Genomic DNA, 22,335 nt, shown 5'->3' with positions numbered 1-22,335 from the left:
GATGTCTCAGTGGTTAAGAGCACTGACTACTCTTCCAGAGGTCCTGAGTTCAAATCCCAGCAACCACATGGTGGCTCACAATCATCTGTATTGGGATCTGATGTCCTCTTCTGGTGCATTTGAAAACAGCTACAGTGTACTCATATAAATATAATAAATAAATAGATATTTTTTTTTTAAAGCCCATACCGTTCCCAGTTTGTGCTCTCTTTGCTTCAGGCTTGTGGATTGGATGTAAGCTCTCAGCTACTTCAACAGCGTGCCTGCCTGCCTGCAGCCACACTCCCCTCTGTAATGGTCACAGACCTAACCTTTTGGAACTGTGAACCCCAAATTAAGTGCTTTCTCTTTTTAATTTGGCTGTGTTCACAGAGTCTTTTTTTTTTTTTTTTTTTTTTTTTTGGTTTTTCGAGACAGGGTTTCTCTGTATAGCCCTGGCTGTCCTGGAACTCACTTTGTAGACCAGGCTGGCCTCGAACTCAGAAATCCGCCTGCCTCTGCCTCCCGAGTGCTGGGATTAAAGGCGTGCGCCACCACGCCCGGCTTCACAGAGTCTTATCACAGCAATAGAAAACTAAGACATCTGAGTTCCATCTCACCAAAACACACACACACACACACACACACACACACACACACAGGCATAAAGGATGTTCAGTCTAGATTTTCTGTAGCCAGGCAGAAAATTTGTTCCATCTCAACTATGGCTCCTGACTGAGCTGTATCCTGCTCCCTGCAGGGACCCTGGAAACCTGCCTGCTGCCTATCTGTCATGGAAATTATCTCTTGCAAACCCTTTGTCCCCTTTATGGGGTTATGAATCCACACAAATATTCTCAGAAGAAACAAGTCAAAAGTCACTGGACACTGAGTGGCTCCCTGGAGCCTCAGTTTCTTCATCGCCTTTTGAGGATGGAGGGAAGAAGGTTGAGACACATTCAAAGGAGAAGCCATCAGCCACCTGGACCATGCCAAAACAGAAGCTGCCTCCCGCTCCTACAGAGTATGTGTACCAGCTTGTCTGGGGTTTGATTGACAGGGGAACGTTTTCCTGACTGGCAAATATTTGTGTTCCCAAGTTGGCTGTGCTCCTCTTCCTGGTTTGCACAGTCTCTAAAAGAGCAAAGGCAGGATACAGAGAGGATGGCGATAGGAGACAGACAGGAGGCTGGTAGGAGAACAGCTAACTCCGTGCCTCTTCTTGTAAGACGGGGACAGTGCTGCTGAGTGGCCAGCCACTGGGCTTCTGGGGGCAGAGGATGAGGGTACCTGCACCCTACGCCCGACACAGGGGCAGTGGCAGGATGCTTCAATGTGTCTCTCTGGCAGAGAGTTTATAACACCCAAAAGCAGGTGTGACCAACTTCTGGCAGCAGATACACAGAGGGAGAAAGGGTGGCTACCCCACACCAAGGGTAAGACTCAACCCAAGCAGCTACTCCAATAGGGCACAGATAAAGCTCCAAAGATGATACCTGCTGGGCACAGGCCTCCAATCCCAGCACACTGGAGGTGTGTGTGTGTGTGTGTGTCCATTCAGTCTAGTCTCCCCCAGCCCTCCCACCCTCCCACCCACAGTCAGACCTATTGTGCACCAAGCTGGGCTGGAGGGAGGGAAGCTTAACATGTGCAGAAGATAAAATTATAAAAGCCAGACTCAGAAGTCCGGGCAGCATGATTCTCTTCAACCATGTGTCCACCAACACGCAGGTCCCTAGCAACAGAAAGATCTACAGTTGCCCAGGAGAAAGGGGAGATGGGAGACTGTTCATGGTACTCACTCTTCCTTGGAGGTTCTGGGTAAAGGTTCCACTGCTCTGTGCGTTTGCCAAAGTCACTGAATTACATGTGCTCAAAATCCAGTGGTTTTTGCGTTTTTTGTTGTTTTTGTTTTTCTGTTTTTTGAGACAGGGTTTTCTTCGTATAGCCCTGGCTGTCCAGGAATTCGATCTGTAGATCAGGCTGGCCTTGAACTCAGAGATCCTCCTGCCTCCTGTCTCTCAAGCGTATGCCACCATGCCATCTGATGGGTCCCAGGTTCCCTGAACACTAAGAAGCTCAGAGATAACCCCACCCCCCACCCCCCACCCCCACCCCAGCACCCAGGGGATAAACAGACAGGAAGGACAAAGAAAGCAGAGACAGTAGGGCCATTGTGGGGGGGGGGGAGGGAAATAACAAAAGCAGCTTGGGAGAGACCAGTTTACTTCAGCCCACAGTTCCAGGCCACAAACCCTCACTGCAGGGAAGTCAAAGCAGGAGTGTAGACAGCTGACCTCATCACGCCAGCTGACTAGAACAGAGAGCAGTGCATGCAGTCTGATTAGCGCCCAGTCCGCCTTCTCCTCTTATATAGACCAAAGCCGCACCTCTGGGAATGGCTACACCTGCTTTGAATCTGCATATGTGCATAGCGATGGAGACAGTCTCCCACAGGCCTCCCTGATGTAGCCCACCTCCCACTGAGACCGCAACATTGTATCAAGATGACAATTGGCACTAGCAGCCTCCAGATTACCTAAAGTGGATACTTAGGACCCCACATCATTATTTAGTGCTTTAGGGGGGAAAAAAACCCTGCCTACCTCAGGGGGTTAGGATGCCTCACAAGGCCAAAGGTTAGAGATAGAGGCTTTGGTGTGATTTTGTACCTGGTTAATAGATAGGACCTTGGGGAATCTGGCTCAGTGGCTAGAATTCTCAGAGCCCCAGGTGCAATATCTGGTACTGCAAAACAGAAAAAGAAAAAAGGGGGAGGGCTTATTGGTTTACTGGCCTAGAGAAATAATTTTGTTTTGTTTTGTGGGTCTTTTAAAGGTGTGTGTGTGTGTGTGTGTGTGTGTGTGTGTGTGTGTCTGTGTGTCTCTGTGTGTGTGCCTGTGTCTGTGTCTGTCTGTGAATGTAATGTCCAAGGAAGCCAGCAGGTGAGGCTGAGTCTCTGGGAAGTGGAGTTAGCAGTGGTTGCCAGCTGTCTGATGTGGGTGCTGTAGCTGAGCCTCTGCACCAGCAGCAGATGCTTGAAACACTGACCAATCCCAACAGCCTTTGGTTGGTGTTCTTATATTCTGAGACTGCAGGCGCATACACCACACCAAACCCAGTTTGCTTTGTTTTTAACTAAAGAATAACAATTGGAAGCTGGAGAGATGGTTCAGCGATTAAGAGCCCTGGCTGCTCTGTCAGAGGTCCTGAGTTCAATTCCCAGCACCCACATGGCAGCTCACAAGTGTAGACCCATGGGATCCCATGGCCTCTTCTGGTGTAGAAATATATATGCAGACAAAACACTGCTATACATAAAATACACAATACATCTTTTGATAGTTATTTGTTAAAAAAAAAAATAGCTGTGTAAGAGAGGTAGATGTGGAGGGGGTCTAAAGGGGTCATCCTTAACTACATAGCCAGTTTGAAGATAGCCTGGGCTACAGCAGACCCAGTCTCAAAACCAAACAGTTGTACTGTACATGGTACTACAACATGTTTAATCCTACTTCTCAAGATGCAAAGGCAGCAGATTTCTGAATTTGAGGCCAGCCTGGTCTACAGAGCAAGCTCCAGGACAGCCAGGGCTACACAGAGGGGGGGAAAAAAAGGAAACAAAAAAACAAAACAAAACAACAAACAATCCACAAATGCCTGTGCTGGAGAGACGGTTCGGCCTGCTCGCAGCTCTTGCAGAGGACCCAGGTGTGCTTCCCAGCACGCACAACAGAGAGCTCACAACTCTCCATAACTATTGTCCCAGGGAATCCAGTGCCCTCTACTGGCCATTGAGTGTACTGCAAGCATGTGATGCATAGACAGGCAGGCAATGTACATATGTAAGTAAAAATTTAAATGTCTACTTAAAATATTCATTTTACACATTTTATTTACTTGTTGAGTCCAATATGCTAGCTTGATACACACACACACACACACACACACACACATAGATATATAATGTTAGAATGATCAGGGAGGGCTAATTAACGTCTACCTTCTCAAAATACAGGTCATTCCCTGTCGTGAGGATATCTGAGTCCTGCTATCTGGACTGGGACAGAGCAGGTACTTCCCATGAACAGGGTCTTGGGCTCTAAACACTGAGCTCAAGGGCTCAGAGTGGCCCCACGCTCTAGCTGTCTTGAAGCATATATGGGTGTGGATTTGTTTAATTTGAAAGAGCCTTCACTGAACTCACTCTGGCCTTGAATGTGAAATCCTTCCACTCGGCCTCCCAGTGCCCCTTTACAGATGTGGGCCACTGTGCTGAGCTCAGAGTAGACATTGCGATTCCAACCAGCCTGGACAGTGACTCTCAGAGGCCGCCTCTCATCTGTTGATATACTTTTTGTGCCCCTGGCCACTGTTTCCTTTCTCCAGGCAGTCCCTCAGGCCTGAAGGGGATGGGGGTGGGGGGGGATTTGCCATAGCAGGTAAATGAGACAATGTTACAGTTGTCTTCTGGGCCTGGCTTCTTTCACTTAGCATACTATTAACAGTCTTATAGCAAAGGACAGGTTTATTGCTTTGTTTGTGTGTTTTTTAAAAAAAATGGCTGGAGAGATGGCTCAATGGTTAAGAGCACCGACTGCTCTTCTGAAGGTCCTGAGTTCAAATCCCAGCAACCACATGGTGGCTCACAACCATCTGTAATGAGATCCGACGCCCTCTTCTGGTGCATCAGAAGACAGCTACAGTATACTTAGATATAATAATAATAATAAATAAATCTTTAAAAAAAAGATTTGAGTGGGACTGTGGTTGCATGAGCCTTTACTCCCAGCACTTGGGAGGCAGAGGCAGAGGCAGTTGGATCTCTGAGTTTGAGGTCAGCCTGGTCTACAGAGCAAGTTCCAGAACAGCCAGGGCTACACAGAAACTCTTTCCCCATAATCAAACCAAACCAACCGTAATCAACAAAAATAAAAATAAAATAAACAAAACGACTAAAGAAATATTTCTTGGGGCTGGTGAGATGGCTCAGTGGGTAAGAGCACCCGACTGCTCTTCCGAAGGTCCGGAGTTCAAATCCCAGCAACCACATGGTGGCTCACAACCATCGGTAACGAGATCTGACTCCCTCTTCTGGAGTGTCTGAAGACAGCTACAGTGTACTTATATATAATAAATAAATAAATATTAAAAATTATTTCTTTTATGTAGTTAGGTGTAGTGGTTTGTGCACACAAGCGCAGGTGTCAGGGAGCCCAGAAGAGGCATACAGATGTCCTGTGTCCTGGAGATGGAGATCTGCAAACAGTCCTGAGCCTCTGGATACGGGTGCTGAGAACCAAACTTGGGTCTTCCGCAAAATGAGAACGGGACATGCTCTCAACCACTGAGCCATCTCTCCAGCCCCTTTGCTGCTTCTTAAGGCTTCCTGGTACTATTACAGAATAAGACTTCATTCAGCCACTGAGGGACACTGTACCTGACTTGGCAGGTGTGAACGGGGTAAGCTGGGGTGGCACATCTCATCGATGCAGTTCCTGCTCTGTCCACTAGAGGGCAAAGAAAACCAGCGACCAGAGAACTTAGGAACCAGTCTTCAAGAAAGGAGCTGGGTAAGGTGGTCCACACCTATCACCCCAGCACTCAGGAGGCTGAGACAGGAGGATTAACAGCTCAGGCCACACAGTAAGCCATTGTCTTAAGAACAGAGGTATTAAGGAGAAGGGAAAAAGAGAGAAGGAAGGAAAGGAGATTCTGGGTGAAGCAGTTGGGAGATGAGGGTCTAGTCCCTGAATGAGGAGAGACCCACAGAAGCCCCTGCCACAGGGACACAGGGACACAGGGCTCAATGGAATGTACTTCCAGGGGAAAGCCAGACCAGCTTGAAGAGAACAGGAATTGGTGTTGGACAATAATGCAAAGTAAAAGATACCCCGGACCATAGTAGCATGAAGGTTAAACAAAGAAATAAATAAGGCAGTCAAGACAATCACCATTCTGAAAGGGACACAGGACCCCTCCTCCGGGAGGCACCTCCCAATGCCTGTCCTGTCAACGTGGCTGTGCTTGGGGACTTCCCTCCAAAGAGCTCAGCACCGGGGGTTTGAAAACTGTCAGTCTGCAGTGTGACCCCTTAACATCCTGGGATGAGAAGGGTGGTCTACGCCCCTGCCTTCCTCCCACACGACCCACAGCTTCCACAGCTCCAATTTAATCTCAAGAGAAATAGACAGGTTCCCAGCTGAGACTTTGCTGGGTGTGGTAGCACATGCCTGTGATTCCGGAGCTCGAGGGGGGGGGGGAGGGGGGAGGCGGGGTGCAAGGCAAGGGGATCAGAAGTGCAAAGGCATCCTCAGCACAGAGCAAGTTCGAGGCCAGCCTGGAAGAGATGTGACCCTGTCTCAAAACAAACAGAACTTGGCACTAACTTGTTATTGTTGTTGTTGTTTTGTTTTGTTTTTGTTTTGAAAATGTTAGCATCTCCAAGCCACCAGGACACAGGCACCCCCCGACACCGTTCATCTTCTCTTCAGCTCTTCTGCTAAACAATTTGGCCTTCAGGAAGACAGATCGCTTAGGGAACCTTCTGCTCCCCAGAACTTTGTAGTAGCCTGATCGCTCAACATCAAGGATGGGAGCAGCTTCAGTCTTTTTTGTTTGTTTGTTTTTGTTTTTGTTTTTGTTTTCTTGCAGCATTGACTCGTGTCTGCTCGATGTCCAGTGTCCACAGTTTGACAGCTGGGCAGAAGCTCTGGTTCCCCTTCAAGTGGTGATGCCTCATCCCAATCTTCCCAAAGTAACCTGCATGGTATTTGTCAAAATTGTTCCGGTGGTGATGCAGGCCTCTGGCATTCCCTCTGCCTCCTGGGTGCTCACGGTAGTTACTGTGACCGTGGCTCGTGTGGCCCCGGAGTTTCTGGGTGTTCCTCATTTCATTGCATGGAGGAGGCAAAGTGCAAAGAGCTTTTTCTTTTTCTTTTTTTTTCTTTCTTTTTTTCTTTCTTTCTTTTTTTTTAGGGTGTCTATAACCAAGGCTAGCCTGCAACACATCATGTAACCCAGGCCTACCCCAAACTTGAAGCTTCTGTCTCCCAAGTACGGAGTCTAGAGAACGGCCACGCCTGGCTGCTGTCTACGCTTCTTCTGTAGGAGTTTGAGACGGATGGAGTCAGGGGTGCAACTTACTGCGTGAGCAGTGAGTACCAGGGGGACAGATGAACGTCCACAAACGCCTTAGCCTTTGGGAGCCGTGGGTACCCGGAGGAGCCCCGCGCCCCGTCTGGAAGAACCAGAACACAGAGCGAGCCTAGGGCTCTCACCAGGTGGCCACAGGTATTTCCCACCCACCTGTGGCTGTGTGCAGCCTGGCAGCGGGTCCGTCCCTCCCCGCGAGCGAGCGGCCTGTTCTTGCCTGCAGCTGGCCCGCCTCCTGGTTTTGGCGGGGGAGCCATCGAGACAGCCCCACCGCGCACATTCTGGCTGGGCCAGGCGCGCTCACACGGCTCCGACATGGTGTGAATACACTCTTGTGTCTCTTTGCCATCTGCTGCTGTCATTAAAAAATTACATTTCCATCTGTTTTCACACTCCCCCGCCCCGTCTCTCTTCCTGCAGGAAAAGACATGAATCCCAAGTGTTGTGATCAGACCGGTCCTTATCTCCTGGAGCCTGAAAACCGGCCTCGGACACACACAGGAACTGGCCCGGTAGCCCTCAAGCAGCAGAACCCGTCTGTATATCCGTTTCCTGTTTAGTAGCCGTTGGCCATGATCTCTGCTCACCCTAGTGCTGACAGGAGCTATTCACGATGCTTTAAACTATTTTAAGCTGGGCATGATGGCGCACACCTTTAACCTCAGCGCTCAGAATGCAGAGGCAGGTGGATCTCTGTGAATTTGAGTCTAGCCTGATCTACATAGAGAGTTGCAGGGCAGCCAGGGCTACATAGAGAGACCCTGTATAGAAACAACAAAGATAAAAATGTGGGTTTGCTTTCATGTATGTTCTGGTGTTCTTAGAGTCTGTATGAGGGTATCAGATACCCTGGAACTCCAGTTACAGATGGTCGTGAGCTGCCAGGTAGGTGCTGAGAATTGAGCTCTCTGCAAGAAGGGCTCTTAACCTCTGAGCACCCCTCCAGCCCCGGCGTTTTGACGTTTGAGTCTCTCTTCCTTCCTCAATCACTCAGAGCGCTAAGATTTCAGGCCTGAACCCAGGCCCCAGATACTGGGCTCACTTTGCTTTGTTTTGTTGGGTTTATATGAGATAGTATAGCCGGTAGCCCAGACTGGTCTTGAACCCCCTCAGATACATAGTGAGAACCTGTCCCCTAAAGAGGTGTGGGGTGAGGTGGGGTGGGGTGGGGACAGGAAAGCAGGTTCAGTAGTTATGAGCATTGGCTGCTCTTGCAGAGGACTCAAGTTCAGTCCCACAATGGTGGCGCTCAGCCAGCTGCAACTCCAGTCTCGGGGGATCTTGTGCCCTCTTCTGGCCTCTGCTGGAATTGCATGTGTACAGTGCACAAACATCGATAGGAATTCAATAGTTGACAAAATTAAAGTTTAGAAACGAAGGGGGAAAAAGACAAAAAAAAGGAAAGGAAAATAGGGCATGGTGGTTTACTCCTTTAATCTCAGCACTTGGAAAGCTGAGGCAGGGGCATCTCTGTGAGTTTGAAGTCAGCCTAGAGAATTCCAGGACAGCCAGGGCTACATAGACAGACCTTGTCTCAAAAACAAACAACCCTCATTTTAAACCACTGCCAAGGAGACACTCACCCTACATTAACACAATCTTCAACTTTCTCCTTAATTTAAAATTACTATTATTATGTGTGTGCAAGGGGAGGTGTGTGTGTGAGCCCACATGCACGCATGAGCACATGTGGAGAGCTAAGGACATCTTGGGGAGACAGTTCTCTTCTTTCTCCTTTATTTGGTTTCCAGGGATTAAACTCGGGTTTTCAGGCTTCATGGCAAGCACTTTTACCCAGTGTGCCCTCTTGCCAGCCCCTGCATCTTCAACTTTTTTTTTTTTTTTGGTTTTTTTGAGACAGGGTTTCTCTGTATAGCCCTGGCTGTCCTGGAACTCACTTTTGTAGACCAGGCTGGCCTCGAACTCAGAAATCTGCCTGCCTCTGCCTCCCGAGCACTGGGATTAAAGGTGTGTGCCACCACGCCCGGCTCCATCTTCAACTTTTTAAAAAAAGATTTATTTATTATCTGAAGGTACACTGTAGCTGTCTGTCTTCAGACATAGCAAAAGAGGGCATCAGATCTTATTATGAATGGTTGTGAGCCACCATGTGGTTGCTGGGATTTGAACTCAGGACCTTCAGAAGAACAGTCAGTGCTCTTTAACCACTGAGCCATCTCTCCAGCCCCACATTTTCAACTTACAATAGATTCAAGGCTCACTTGGAAGCTCTCAAGAGGATCTGAGTATGGCGAAGCACAGCTATAATCCCAGAGGTTGAGAGGTTGAGGCTGGAAGATCAAAAGTTCAAGGCCAGCCTGGGCTATTGTCTCAGTATTCAAAAGGGAAGAGAAAGAGGCAGGAGGATTGGGCTACACAGCAAGATTTTGTCTCAAAAAAAAAAAAAAAAAAAAGACAGAAGGTGATAGCACAAAACTTTAATCCCAACTGGGCGTGGTGGCACATGCCTTTAATCCCAGCACTCAGGAGGCAGAGGCAGGCAGATTTCTGAGTTCGAGGCCAGCCTGGTCTACAAAGTGAATTCTAGGACAACCAGGGCTATACAGAGAAACCCTGTCTCAAAAAAAAAAAAAAAAAAAACCCAACAAAACAAACAAACAAACAAAACCCCCCAAAACAACAACAACAAAAAAAACCCTTTAATCCAAGTGCTTGGGAGGCAGAGGCAGGCAGATCTCTGAGTTCTGAGTTGGAGGCCAACCTGGTCTACAGAGCAAGTTCCAGGACAGCCAGGGCTACACAGAGAAACCGTGTCTCAGAAAGAGATACACAGAGAGAGGGAGAGAAAGACAGAGACAGAGAGAGAGACAGAGTCAGAGACAGAGACAGAGACAAAGAGAGACAGAGAGAGACAGAGAGAGAGACAGAGAAAGCTGTGCTTAGTGGAGGAGGCAGCATGGGCCAGGCCCTGACTTCCATCCTGTCTTAGTGAGGGTTCCTACTTCCGTGAAGAGACACCATGACCACAGCAACTCTTAAAAAGGAATACTGGACCTGGCAGTGGTGGCGCACGCCTTTAATCCCAGCACTTGGAAGGCAGAGGCAGGCAGATTTCTGAGTTCGAGGCCAGCCTGGTCTACAGAGTGAGTTCCAGGACAGCCAGGACTACACAGAGAAACCCTGTCTTGAAAAAATCCAAAAAAAAAAAAAAAAAAAAGGAATACTGGGGCTGGCTTACAGTTCAGAGGGTTAGGCCACTATCACCATGGCAGGAAGCATGGCAGCACACAGGCAGACATGGTGCTGGAGAGGAGCTGAGATTTCTACATCTGTGTCTACAGGCAGCAGGAAAAGAGAAAGAGAGACACTGGGCCTGGCTTGAGCACCTGAAACCCCAAAGTCCACCTCCAGTGACACACTTCCTCCAACGGGGCCACACCTCCTAAGGGTGCTGTTCCCTATGAGCCTTTGGAGAGAGACAGTTTTCATTCAAACCACCGTACATGCCTAACGAATGAAAGACCAATTGCCCAGTCACAGATGTTGCCCCAGGGACCTCCCAGATCAGGTTCTGCTTTGGGCTAGCTTCTGTAGTGCTCACATTACAGATGAGGCAAGCCAACCCTCCTTGGAACTATGGCCGCTTACATGGCTGAAGCAGCCAGGGGTAGGGGAGTCACGCACAAACCCCATCCAGGTGTTGATTCCCCTAGAAAGACACAGAGAAAGTCTCAGCCACAAACTGGGGTGGAAAGAGGCACCCACATTCCTGCCCTTTTGAGGGAAGGCACTGCCCCAGGAGGTCTGTGGCTGAGCCCCCACTCACCATCCCACCACAATCTCAAAAGGTCCACAGGCTTATGTAATGGTTACTGCCCAAGCCAGTCCAGGCTCCAAGAGGCTGGCAGCCTGATGGTGTGACTGACTTCTACTTACTGGTTGTTCATTTTGGGATTCCTCGTATGTACCCTTAACTGCTGGTGGAGAAACAGCCCAGTGAGAGTGACTTTCCTGGGTTACACAGCATGTCCGGGCTCTCATGCCTCCTTGGGCAGAAACTTGCTTAAGGCAGTCCTGTCCTTATGTTTCTGAACATAAGAGCACTGGACACCGGCAGTGTGCAGTAGAGGAGACCCAGCTCACTGTATTCGCAGGGAGGGTCTCTCAGCAGACACCGCCAGGGTAACAGCTTCCAAGATTCTGACTTCTCTAGACACGCTACCCAGCTAGGAGGCCTCAGAAGTGGATTCCCAGGCCCAGGATCTCCCTGTAAGAGCTCCAGGCAGCTGACCCCGCCCAGCCCTCCCACCCAATCCCCTGTTCACAGCCTCAGGCCTGTTGCTATGGCACTAAGAGCCTGGATGGAGAGAGCTATTAACCAGAGCTAATGGCTGAGCACCACAGGCAGATGGGAGAGGCTCAGCCAGTGTTCTCAGCCCCATTCCTGGGCTCCAAGGTGCTGAGGAGGAAGCAGGAAGAAAAGTATCAGGCCTGGCTCCCTGGGGATGAAGGATGCTTCGGAGATTTGCCTTGGCCAGTGCGCAGCAAAAAGGTCAGGGTAGACTGGATGGGCTAAGCACAGCCCTCAGCTTAAATACTGGCAACGATGTGGGCTCAGGTTGAAGTCTTTGAGAATACAGTCTGCAGAGGGGCTGTGGCCCCAGGGCATCACACCCCAATCTCTTTTGGTTTATTTTTCTCCCCTTGGGTGGTGAACCATGAATTTGAACCCACAACCTTATGAAGGCAAGGCAAATGATCTAATGAGTTATATACCCCAGCCCTTTTTTTTTTTTTTTTTTTTTTTTTTTTTTTTTTTTTGGTTTTTCGAGACAGGGTTTCTCCAGGGTTTCTCTGTATAGCCCTGGCTGTCCCAGAACTCACTTTGTAGACCAGGCTGGCTTTGAACTCAGAAATCCACCTGCTTCTGCCTCCCACCACTGCCTGGTGCCCCAGCCCTTTTTAATCTATTTATTTTATGGCACTGGGAATTGAACTCTGGGCCTCATACACCTTAGGAAAACACTCCACCCCTGAGCTGGTTCACCATCCTCTGTGTGTATGAGTTTGTGCATATGTGCATGTATGTGTGTATACTTATGTGCATGTATGGTTATTCATACTGTGTATTGTGTGTATATATGTGTGTGTATGTATATATGTACATGTGTATATATGTATATATGTATGTGTATATAATTCATGAATGTGTGTATATGTATGTGTATGAGTGTATGTATCTGTATTCATACATATATACAAGTGTAAGATAGTGTATACGTGTATGGATATATGTGAATACACATGTGTATATGTATATACTTTGTGTATACATGTGCACATGTGTATGTGCCTATATGCACAGGTACTGACAACGGTGTCACACACATGACAAGCAGCATTCATGTTGTCTCTTCATTCATGGGAGCAGTTATAATGAGGCTGAGCTAACCTGGCTCGTGGTCTCTGAGGCTGGAGTACCTGGTCTTCCTGCCATGTCACCCCATGAGAGTGGAGACACCTTGTGGGACAGAGCAGGGCAGCAGTGAAGCCCTTCCTCCCTGTGACATCCAGGACAGTGGTCCTCAACCTTCTTAATGCTGCGACACTTTAACATAGTTGCTTGTGCTATGCTGTGCTGATCCCTAGCCACATAGTTATTTTCCTTGCCACCTCATAACTGCAATTTTGCCACTGTTGTGGATCATATTGTAAATATATGTGTTTTCTGATGGTCTTAGGCGACCCCTCTGCAAGGGCCATTTGACTCTCCAAAAAGGTTGCAACCTATGGGTTGAGAAACACTGACCTCAGGTTCCACCCTCAAGACCCTGTTTAATTCCATCACCCACAAAGCCTCTAGTCTAGCTCCCACGAATGCGAGATTGAATATCTGACACGGGAGGGGGGCATCATGGGCTCACTCCAAGGCAGGAGAACCGGTTCAAAGGACAGCTGCCCTACCCAGTGACACCCTATCTCAAAAGCAAACTTTTCACGGTTGAACTTCTAGGGAGCACATGGGAGCGTTATGTTGATCTTGACTATATTAAGAGCCATGGAGGGGACCAGCAAGATGGGACCTGCAAGACGGCTCAGTAGCAGGGATGGAGACCCAGCTCAGTGGCTAAGAGAGCAGTGCTCTTCCAGAGAACCTAAGTTCAGTCCCCAGCAACCACATGGTTCCTGACAACCGTCCGTAACTCTAGGTCCAAGGGGTCTGATATCTTCTTCTAGCCTCCTTGGCCACCCGGCATGCACGTGAAACACACAACCACAGGTGCAGGCAAAACATTAATCATTAATATGTATACAACTTAAAAATAATATTACTTAATCTCAATTTAAAAAAAAAAGAATCCTGAAATGTAAATGAGGAAAATACCTAATAAAAAAATTAAAAAAAAAAAAAAAAAAAGAATCCTGGCTGTCCCGGAACTCACCCTGTAGACCAGGCTGGCCTTGAACTCAGAAATCCACCTGCCTCTGCCTCCCAAGTGCTGTAATTAAAGGTGTGCACCACCACCGCCCAGCTTTTTTGTTTGTTTGTTTGTTTGTTTGTTTTGTTTGTTTTGTGGTAGCATACACTTTTAATGCCAGGACTTAGGAGCTAAAAGCAGATGAGTCTCTGAATCGAAGGCCCAGCCTAGCCAAGGCTGCCAGGGCTGTACAGAGAAATCCTGTCTCAAAACAAAAACAAAAACAACAACAACAAAACAAAATTGAAAAAGAAAAGACGGCTCAGTACATAAGGATCACCCAGGCTGACCAGGCCTTTTGATCCTCAGATGCACACAGTGGAAGAGAGAGCAGAGCTCAGCCCCAAATTGTCTCTGAGCTGCACAGGGACACCACAGGCATCTTACACACCCTGCCCCAAATAAATACATATAGTAACAGGTACCATAGAGGATGGTGTGGGCAGAGGAGGTAGAGAACCATCTTTTTTTTTTTTTTTTTTTTTTTTGGTTTTTCGAGACAGGGTTTCTCTGTGTAGCCCTGGCTGTCCTGGCACTCACTTTGTAGACCAGGCTGGCCTCGAACTCAGAAATCCGCCTGCATCTGCCTCCCGAGTGCTGGGATTAAAGGCGTGCACCACCACACCCGGCTGAGAACCATCTTTAATGTGGGCAGAGGAGATAAAGAGCCATCTTTAATGTGGGCAGAGAGGTAGAGACCCATCCTTAATGTGGCCTTCCCCCCTCAAAAGGGCAACCCAGACCTGAAGGAGTCAGGACAAAGCCCATGCCTGCCTTCACTGCTCATCCCACACTAACAATGGATGGACCCCAGTTTCTTTGTTCTAGGAAACTCCCATGTCTTTAGTCCAAGAAAGAGGGCTTAGGAGGTTGGGTTCTCAGCCCCTGCATTGTGCAGGAAGCGTGGACCCTGTAAGCAAATCTAACAACCCCCTTCCATTATACATACAAATACATCCACATACTCCTCTGTGACGCCTACCTCGCGCACAGCACGGCCACTCCTCTCCCCACCCCACACACATCCACTGCCTTTCCTGTGGTTCCCATGAGAAGCCAGGGTTGTAGTTCCCACTCCTCAGGTTGCAAATACCCAATGGCCTCATGCCACTACTAACATAACACCAAGTGACAGCAGAGACAAGGTCCTTGCAGTCATGCTCCTCTGAAACCAGGCCACCCCATGAGATAGCCCAAGCCATCTGTGGAGAGCCAGGGACCACTTCACCAGCCTTGTGGTGGGGAGATGGGCCACCCCGGTGGGCCACCTTGGATGTAAATCTTTCCGATTCACGTGACATGTCTCAGCTGTGGTCTCAGAATATAGGGATGAGCTGTCCCTTCGGGCTCTGCCCAGGCTGCAGACCTGTGACCACAGCCAGGTTGGTTTTGTCACGAAACGGGCTGTTCCAAAGCAGACTTCACGGGAGGCACCCAAAGGGGAAAGCTGGCCGAGGGTCTAGGGTGGAGTGAAGGGAGAGTGATGCTAAGCTCTGGTCTCTATTTGCAGCCCGCAGGAAGCATGTGGATGTTGCTAAGCAGGGCAGAGGTGGATGGAGAGTAATGAAGGGCGGGGAGCAGGGGAGGAGAGACCTATCATGGCAGACTGAGCTAGACCCAGGCAGGCCAGGCTGGCTTGGGCTCTGATGACACGGGGCAAGGCAGGCCGAGACAGGACATTTACACAAGTCAATGCACAGAGGTATCCATGAGAGGGGCGACACGCTGGAGGGGACAGGAGAGCCCAGGAGGGGGAGCCACCACGGTGGCTGCCTTTCGTGCTCCGGGATGCATGTGTGCAGCACAGACTGGCTCTGGCTGTTCATCATCCAGTCTACAGGTACTTACTAAATGGGTGACCTCTCTGGATTGCACACTTGATACTTTGTTAAAGGCCAACATTATCCTCATGATGTATTAAGTTAAACTGTTTTCTAGATTTCTGAAATTAGTAAAATGAACTTAAAAACATTTTATTCATTTTTTTTTATTACTTTACTACTTTGTTTATTTAATTGTTATTTACTTACTTACTTATAGACAGTCTTATTGTGTATACTCAGCTGGTCTAGAACGTGCTGTGTGAACCAGGCCAGCCTTTCCTCCATTCCCCCAAGTGCTGGGATTAAAGGTGTGTGCGTGTCTACACCATTGAATTACTCTGTGTGGGGCTGGAGAGATGGCTCAGCGGTTAAGAGCACTGACTGCTCTTCCAGAGGTCCTGAGTCCAATTCCCAGCAACCACATGGTGGCTCACAACCATCTGTAATGGGGTCTGATGCCCTCTTCTGGTGTGTCTGAAGGGAGCGATGGTCATGTACTCATATGCATAAAATAAATACATCTTTTTTTTTTTTTTAAAGATTTATTTATTTATTATATGTAAGTACACTGTAGCTGTCTTCAGACATTCCAGAAGAGGGCGCCAGATCTCGTTGCGGATGGTTGTGAGCCACTATGTGGTTGCTGGGATTTGAACTCTGGACCTTCGGAAGAGCAGTCGGGTGCTCTTACCCACTGAGCCATCTCACCAGCCCAAATAAATACATCTTTAAAAAAATAAAATAAAAAAATAATTTCTCTGTGCAAGTGTGCATGTGCGCTTGTGTTTGCATGTGTGTGTGTGTGTGTGTGTGTGTGTGTGTGTGCGTTCTGGCTTCAGTTCTTTCCTTCCACTATGTGGGTGCTGGAAAACCTAACTCACGTCACCTGGCTGGGTACGTGGCGTCTTTACTAGCTGAGCATCTCAATTTAACTCAGGTCTTTTGTGGGAGCGTAAATATTCAACATGGGGGGGCGGGGCATGCGGCAAAGTTATTACACTGTACACCCGTGACTAGATACCTCTGGGAAGTTTCACTCATGTGTGTTACTTACATGAACACCCTCTCATAAGGCCTAGGAAGCCCCACCCCCTCACAAGCACGTACTAGCCACACCCTCCTCTCCACCAATCCTCGGACCCCACCAGCACCAGGCTCCGCTCACATCTTTCTCAGACCAATGGGTCGTTTCCCTCCCAGGGATGACCACCAAATTTGGGTACCTCCTATTCAGACACATTCCCAATATACCTTGGCTGGAGGGTAAGAGGGCCAATCCAGCCTGAACCGGTTTGGGGGTCCATGGGCAAGAAAGCAAAACTATATCCTCAAGTGAACTATTAGAGAGAACCCCTGCTTGCCACTTTATGCAAAATTATGCATTCGTTGCATTGATTAAAATCAGATGGATTATGAGAAAGGGATATTGCATAGTAGGTCTGTGATTATAGGACCTAACTCGCCAAACGAGACCGAAAGTGGTTATGAGTTAGGCTCACAAGCCTCTGTAACTCCTGTCCTAGGGGATCCATTGCCCTCTTCTGGCCTCTGTCGGTACTGCATGCACGAGGTACTCGGTTATTTTTGTTTGTTTGTTTTTTAGCTTTCGCTTTTTTGACTTTTTCGAGACAGGGTTTCTCTGTGTAGCCCTGCCTGTCCTGGAACTCACTTTGTAGACCAGGCTGGCCTCGAACTCGGAAATCCGCCTGCCTCTGCTTCCCGAGTGCTGGGATTAAAGGCGTGCGCCGCCATGAAAACAGAAACTACCCTTGCTATGCCCCTCAGTGACCCTACCACTCACTCCGTCTCACCCCAAACAGTAACTGAGCCCCTCGAGTGTCTTCGCCAACAGCGGCTGTCCTTGTGGTACTTCCTTGTTTTAAGTAACAATTTCCTGGCTGCTTCGCAATCTCTGTGAGCTTTTCACACCTGGCGAAAAGCCTGGACACGCTGGGCTCCCAACCTCGACTGCCGGTGATGTTGCCCCTGCCTCTGACCCTGGCGAGGAAGGCACACACACACCCCAAAACCCAAAAACCAGGACCCGCAAGTCACAAAGGAGCTTTATTTATAAATCTCGCTCAGGATGTAGGTTCCATACCTGTAAAACAACTTGTAAAAAAACAGAGGCCCTGCTCTGGCGAGAAGTCCTTGTGCTCTGGGGCCTCGAGGGCCGAGGTCCATGGTCACGGTGAGCGTAGGGCAGGGTGGCCTCCTCTTCACCAAGCCGGAGTCTGGGTTGGTGTGGACTCAGAGGCCACGGATGTCTGTTCCGTTGGGGCCAGCCACCTGCTGTACTCTTCTGGCCATCCATGTCTTGGTCCAGGACCCAATTCGCTGTTCCCCATCCAGCTGCTCAGGTAGCCACGTCCCCAAAACCCGGGGCAGCGGGGGCAGGTAGCTGCCACACAGGTCTCACCGCTTCAGGCTTCAGGTTCCAGCTCTCCATCGTCTTGATAAGACCCCAGCTCATCCATCCAGACTAGGAGAAAGAGAGGGGCAACATCAGGGAGGGGCTCTGCTGTGTCAGCTTCCTCCCTGGGCCTAACCTTCTTCACTTCAGGCCACCACCCTAGTCTCCCACAGCCTAGCATCAGTCACAGAAGTTGGAAGAGATCCCCAGTGCCTCAGGTCCCCCAATACCTGGAGCCCCTCTGGGGGCTGGGGGAGGGGTCAGAGTCGGGGTGCTTTCTCAGGACTCCTGGAGATTGTGACAAGTGTTCCCAGCTTGCAGGGCCCTGGTCTAGTCTACTGCTCTTCCCTGTCTAAACCCCCATGGGTAGCATTGATAACACGGGCATGTATGTGCAGGGCTTGAGGTCCTTGTGAGACATCTCTCCTCTGAGGAGCAGGTGAAATTCAGGCTCAGGAATTTTGGAAGCAAGGTGGAGCCAAAAAAGAGTGTTTCGAGAGACTATAGCCCCCTCGGGAACCTCGTACCCCACAGTTGTCCAGGCTTAAAAGGGACTTATCCCAGGATTCAGGGGCCCCCTAAGCACTTAGTTTTGGGCTGAAATGTCACCCCTCAATTCTGTGGGGTAAATAATGACTTTGGGGACCTTACAGGAGGGGGTACTGAGGCCTGGAGAGAGATACTTTCTTGTGGCAAAGCAGAGGGCTGGGTCTCTGATGTCCTCTGTGTCTGTTTAGACATTAGCTATGGAGCTGAGAAGCAATGGACTGGCAGCCTGGCTCTTCTCCAACCTTGCTGTGCCCGCTGAGGTGAGTCCCATTCTTTCCTTGGGTCCTCTCCTTCCCCTTTCTCTTAAGCAGAGCTACAAATAATACCTACAGCTCAGGCACTGGAAGGAGAGCTAACTGAGGTGTGCCTCCATCACGTAGCCTGGCAAGGGGCTCTGGGAAAGGCTGCAAAGGATTATGGTTTGGCTGGGCTTGTCCCCAGAAGGCCCTGTGTGCAGGAAGCTTGGTCCTCCATGTGGTAATGCTGAGAGATGCTAGTTTCTTTAAGAGGGCGGCCTGATAGGCTGACGAGGTATCTGGTGTGGCTGCCCTTTGCAGGGACCCAGGGTGAACCTCTGGGATCTGAGCTGCTTCTCTCTTAAGACTTAAATGGAGTGAGCAAGAGTGGTCTACCCTCCTGCTGATCCCTACCTCTCCCTGCGACCTATTCCTTTTGGGCTCCCTCCCCTAGGATGCCACCCAACCCCATGGGACTCATCTCCGCATCAGTTGTTCACCAGCCTCTGTGAGCCTCAGTTTGCCCATCTGTAGCGGAGGATCTATACTGAGTCTGCTTCCGAGCAGCAGTGAGAAAACCACCCATTTCACAGTACAGGCCACCAGCCATGACCAGTCTGTCACTTCCTTCTACAATCCTTTGGTGTTGGGGATAAACAGAGCCCAGGGCCTTGAGCACTCCAGACCTGAGCAGGAGGCAACCCCTTTTCCAATATTTATTCTGAGACAGGGTCTGGCTAAGCTGTCTGGGCTTGTCTCGAGCTTACTCTGGAGTTCAGGCAGCCTTGAACTTGTGGCTCTCCTGTGTGAGCCTCCCCAGTAGCTGAGGTTGGAGACCTGGTTCCACCAGGCCTGGCTCAATGCATTTCTATTCAGGGTTCAGCCCACAAGAGAGCAGTCTCTCCTACCAGCTCGGAGGGCATCAGGAAGAGACAGACAAGATGCCAGTCTCTACCCTCCCCTGTCACACTGTTTAACTAAGGAACACTTCATAGCTTTCCTTCCCTCACCTCTGGAAGACCCCAAAGATGGCCACATCCTGGCATGGGACTGCTTCTCAATCTATTCTGTGGTCCAAGCAGCCGCAGCTAACACTATGTAGGATGGGTGGTCCCTGCTGCTGGCAGGAACAGAGCATCCTTCAGTTCCCATGAGAGGCTAAGATATGGAGGCATGGGGGCCAGCCTAGACCATTTCATCATCCTCCCAGCTGCCAGCAAGGACTGCCCAGACAATTGCTCAATGAGCCACATCTTGCCAGGGCTGACATCATGGTGAAGGGCCCAGAGCAGAATGACCACAGAGATGACCATACATTAACAAGCTCAGAAGAAGATGGGAATTGGATCAGGCCAGGGCACAGAAGGGGTCCTGGGCGCAGTCTCCTGCATAGTGGGGCTGCCTCACCTTGCTTGTTAGAATCCCGGGAAAGCCCCATGCCCGTCGGGGTTGGGGGCGTGATGATGATGTTGGGCACACTCAGGTGCTTATCATTCAGCACGGGGGCCTCGTCGTGGTTGTTGTTGTTGCTGCTGCTGCTGCTGACACACATCTTAAAGCCTGAGGGAGACAGGACATGACAGAGAGAGCGTCAGCCCCTCTGGCAGCGCCTGCCAAAGTCACTCAGTCCCTTTGCCTCGCTCTGAGAGTGCCCATGCTCCACAAAGGGACACTGCCATTCTCTCTGCACAGATGGGGAAACTGAGGCTCAGGAAAGGAAGGGAAAGGCATTCCCCAACCTTGCCAAGCTCCGAGAGGGCCCTGAGCTCTGACTGTCCCCAGGGGTATGCGTGGGAGAGACCACCGTTGAGTGGCATCTCCTCAGAGTGTTTTCTAGAAGCTGCCACGTTGAGTGTGTGCTTCTCCTTGGCCTCGGTGGTTTAACTGTGAGCCTATCCTTTGACAGCTGAGCCATCCCTCCAGCCCCTGGGGAGATCCTCTGAATGAGGGCTCTTCAGGGAAAGTTCTGGTCCTTTTGTGCACATGTGTGAGACAAGATCTTCCTGCATGACCCAGGCTGCCCCATTTCAGTGTTCAGGTGGCCTATGGCACCACGTCAGGTTGGACAAAGCTCCAGGTCCCCGATTCAGTGCAGCTGCTCTCCCCGTGCCAAGCTACAGGTGAGTTGTTACAATCTGCTTGTGGTGGTCTGAATGGAAATGGCTCCCACAGGGTCCGTATATTTGAATCCTTGGTCCTCAGTCGGTGAAATTGCTTGGGAAAGATTAGGAGGTGAGGCCTAATTGGAGGAAGTGTGTCACCAGGGTGTGTTTTCATGCTATTTCTTCTCTCTCTCTCTCTCTCTCTCGCTTGCTTGAGCCCTCTCCTCTTCCCTCTCTCTCCTTCTCCCTCTCCCTCTCCCTCCCTAACCCCCTGCTTATGGACCAGATGTAAGCCCTCAGCTTCTGCTTCAGCCAGCACCATGCCTGCCTGCCTGCTTGCCTGCCTCCCTGCCGCCGTTCTCCTGCCATGATGATCCCGGACTCTAACCCTCTGGAACTGTGAGCCCCCAAATTAAATGCTTTCTTTTACAAATAAGCTGCCTTGGTCACAGTGTTCTGTCACAATAGAAAAGGAACTAAGACACTGCTCTTCCTCACCCTGCCACCCTCCTTTACTTCCAGCACCCTCCAGTGGCCACCAGCACCCACTGGAACCCACCAGCACCCACTGGGACCCACCAGCATCCACTGGGACCCACCAGCATCCACTGGGACCCACCAGCACCCACTGGGACCCACAAGCATCCACTGGGACCCACCAGCACCCACTGGGACCCACCGGCACCCACTGGGACCCACCAGCACCCACTGGCATTCACCAGCATTCACTGGGACCCACCAGCACTCACTGGCAGCCAGAACCTCTCCCTTCTTACATCTTCAGACCCCAGCCCCGCTGGTCTACCCTCTCCTTCCTGTGTCTACTTCTCTCTCTCTCTCTCTCTGCTTCTCCTCCAAGTCACCCTTGGGTTTCCTTGCTTCCCCACCCCCTCTCCCTGACACTGCAGCCAAGCCTGTGAGTCTGATCATACCATGAATCCCATGACACCGTGTCGCAAGGACAGGTATGAGCAGCCTTTCCCAAGGCCTGTCCCCTGGAACATCTGGCCTCCTGACATGCTCCAGGAGAAAGGGGCTCTGTGATCAAATGAGTTTGGGATCCATACAAATGTGTTGACAGAATCCCATCTACTTTGTCTTCCTGCTGGGTAACTTACAACTCTGCCAGATAAAGGCTCTGAGAAGTCCTTCACAAGGAAAAGATTTGTTTGTTTGTTTGTTTGTTTTTTTCATTTTTGAAGCAAGACCTCATTCCAGCCCAGGCTAACCAGGAACTCACTCAGCAGTCAGGTTACCCACAAATGCAAAGTGATCCTGTTACCCTAACCTCCCCGGAGCTGAGATTGCAGGCACGAGCTACCACAGAAAGCATGAAAAGCAAGTGCCTGGTGCTCACAGAGGCCAGAGAGAGCATCAGATCCCCTGGAATTCAAAGTGCAGGTGGTTGCGAGAGTCACTCTGTGGGTGCTGGGTATCAAACCTGAGTTCTTCGGAAGATCAACAAATGTTCTTAACCACATGTCATTGTCTCTCCACATCTAGTGAAAGGGTTTTAATTTGGTCTAACCAAACTTAAGATAACCTTAGAATCCCATCTGGAGAGACACCTGTTCACATCCAGAACCAAGAGTCATGAAGATAATTCTGGAACACGCCGGTCACAGCTACCCCATCTTT

General features: G+C 49.9%; 1 protein-coding gene and 1 pseudogene across 1 annotated transcript in view; both read right to left on the bottom strand.

The window, feature by feature from the left end:
• Window positions 1-4,317: 4,317 nt before the first annotated feature.
• LOC110300917 (large ribosomal subunit protein uL15 pseudogene) lies at window positions 4,318-6,871 on the bottom strand (annotated as a pseudogene).
• Window positions 6,872-17,461: 10,590 nt separating this feature from the next.
• Window positions 17,462-22,335, bottom strand: part of Clmb (calcimembrin) — a 28,882-nt gene continuing 24,008 nt past the window's right edge. Inside the window, exons 3-4 of the mRNA XM_021169789.3 lie at window positions 20,003-20,155; window positions 17,462-17,879 (exon numbers count right to left, since the gene is read on the bottom strand). Of these exons, the coding sequence (XP_021025448.1) occupies window positions 17,821-17,879; window positions 20,003-20,155 (212 nt within the window). The 3' untranslated portion in view covers window positions 17,462-17,820. The remainder of the gene's footprint in view (window positions 17,880-20,002; window positions 20,156-22,335) is intronic.

The sequence above is a fragment of the Mus caroli genome, unplaced genomic scaffold (assembly GCF_978045245.1).
Source record: "Mus caroli unplaced genomic scaffold, Mus_caroli_1 scaffold_10, whole genome shotgun sequence".
Lineage (NCBI taxonomy): Eukaryota > Metazoa > Chordata > Mammalia > Rodentia > Muridae > Mus > Mus caroli.
The sequence above is the reverse complement of the archived record's forward strand: the minus strand, read 5'-3'. Positions and strand labels throughout refer to the sequence as shown.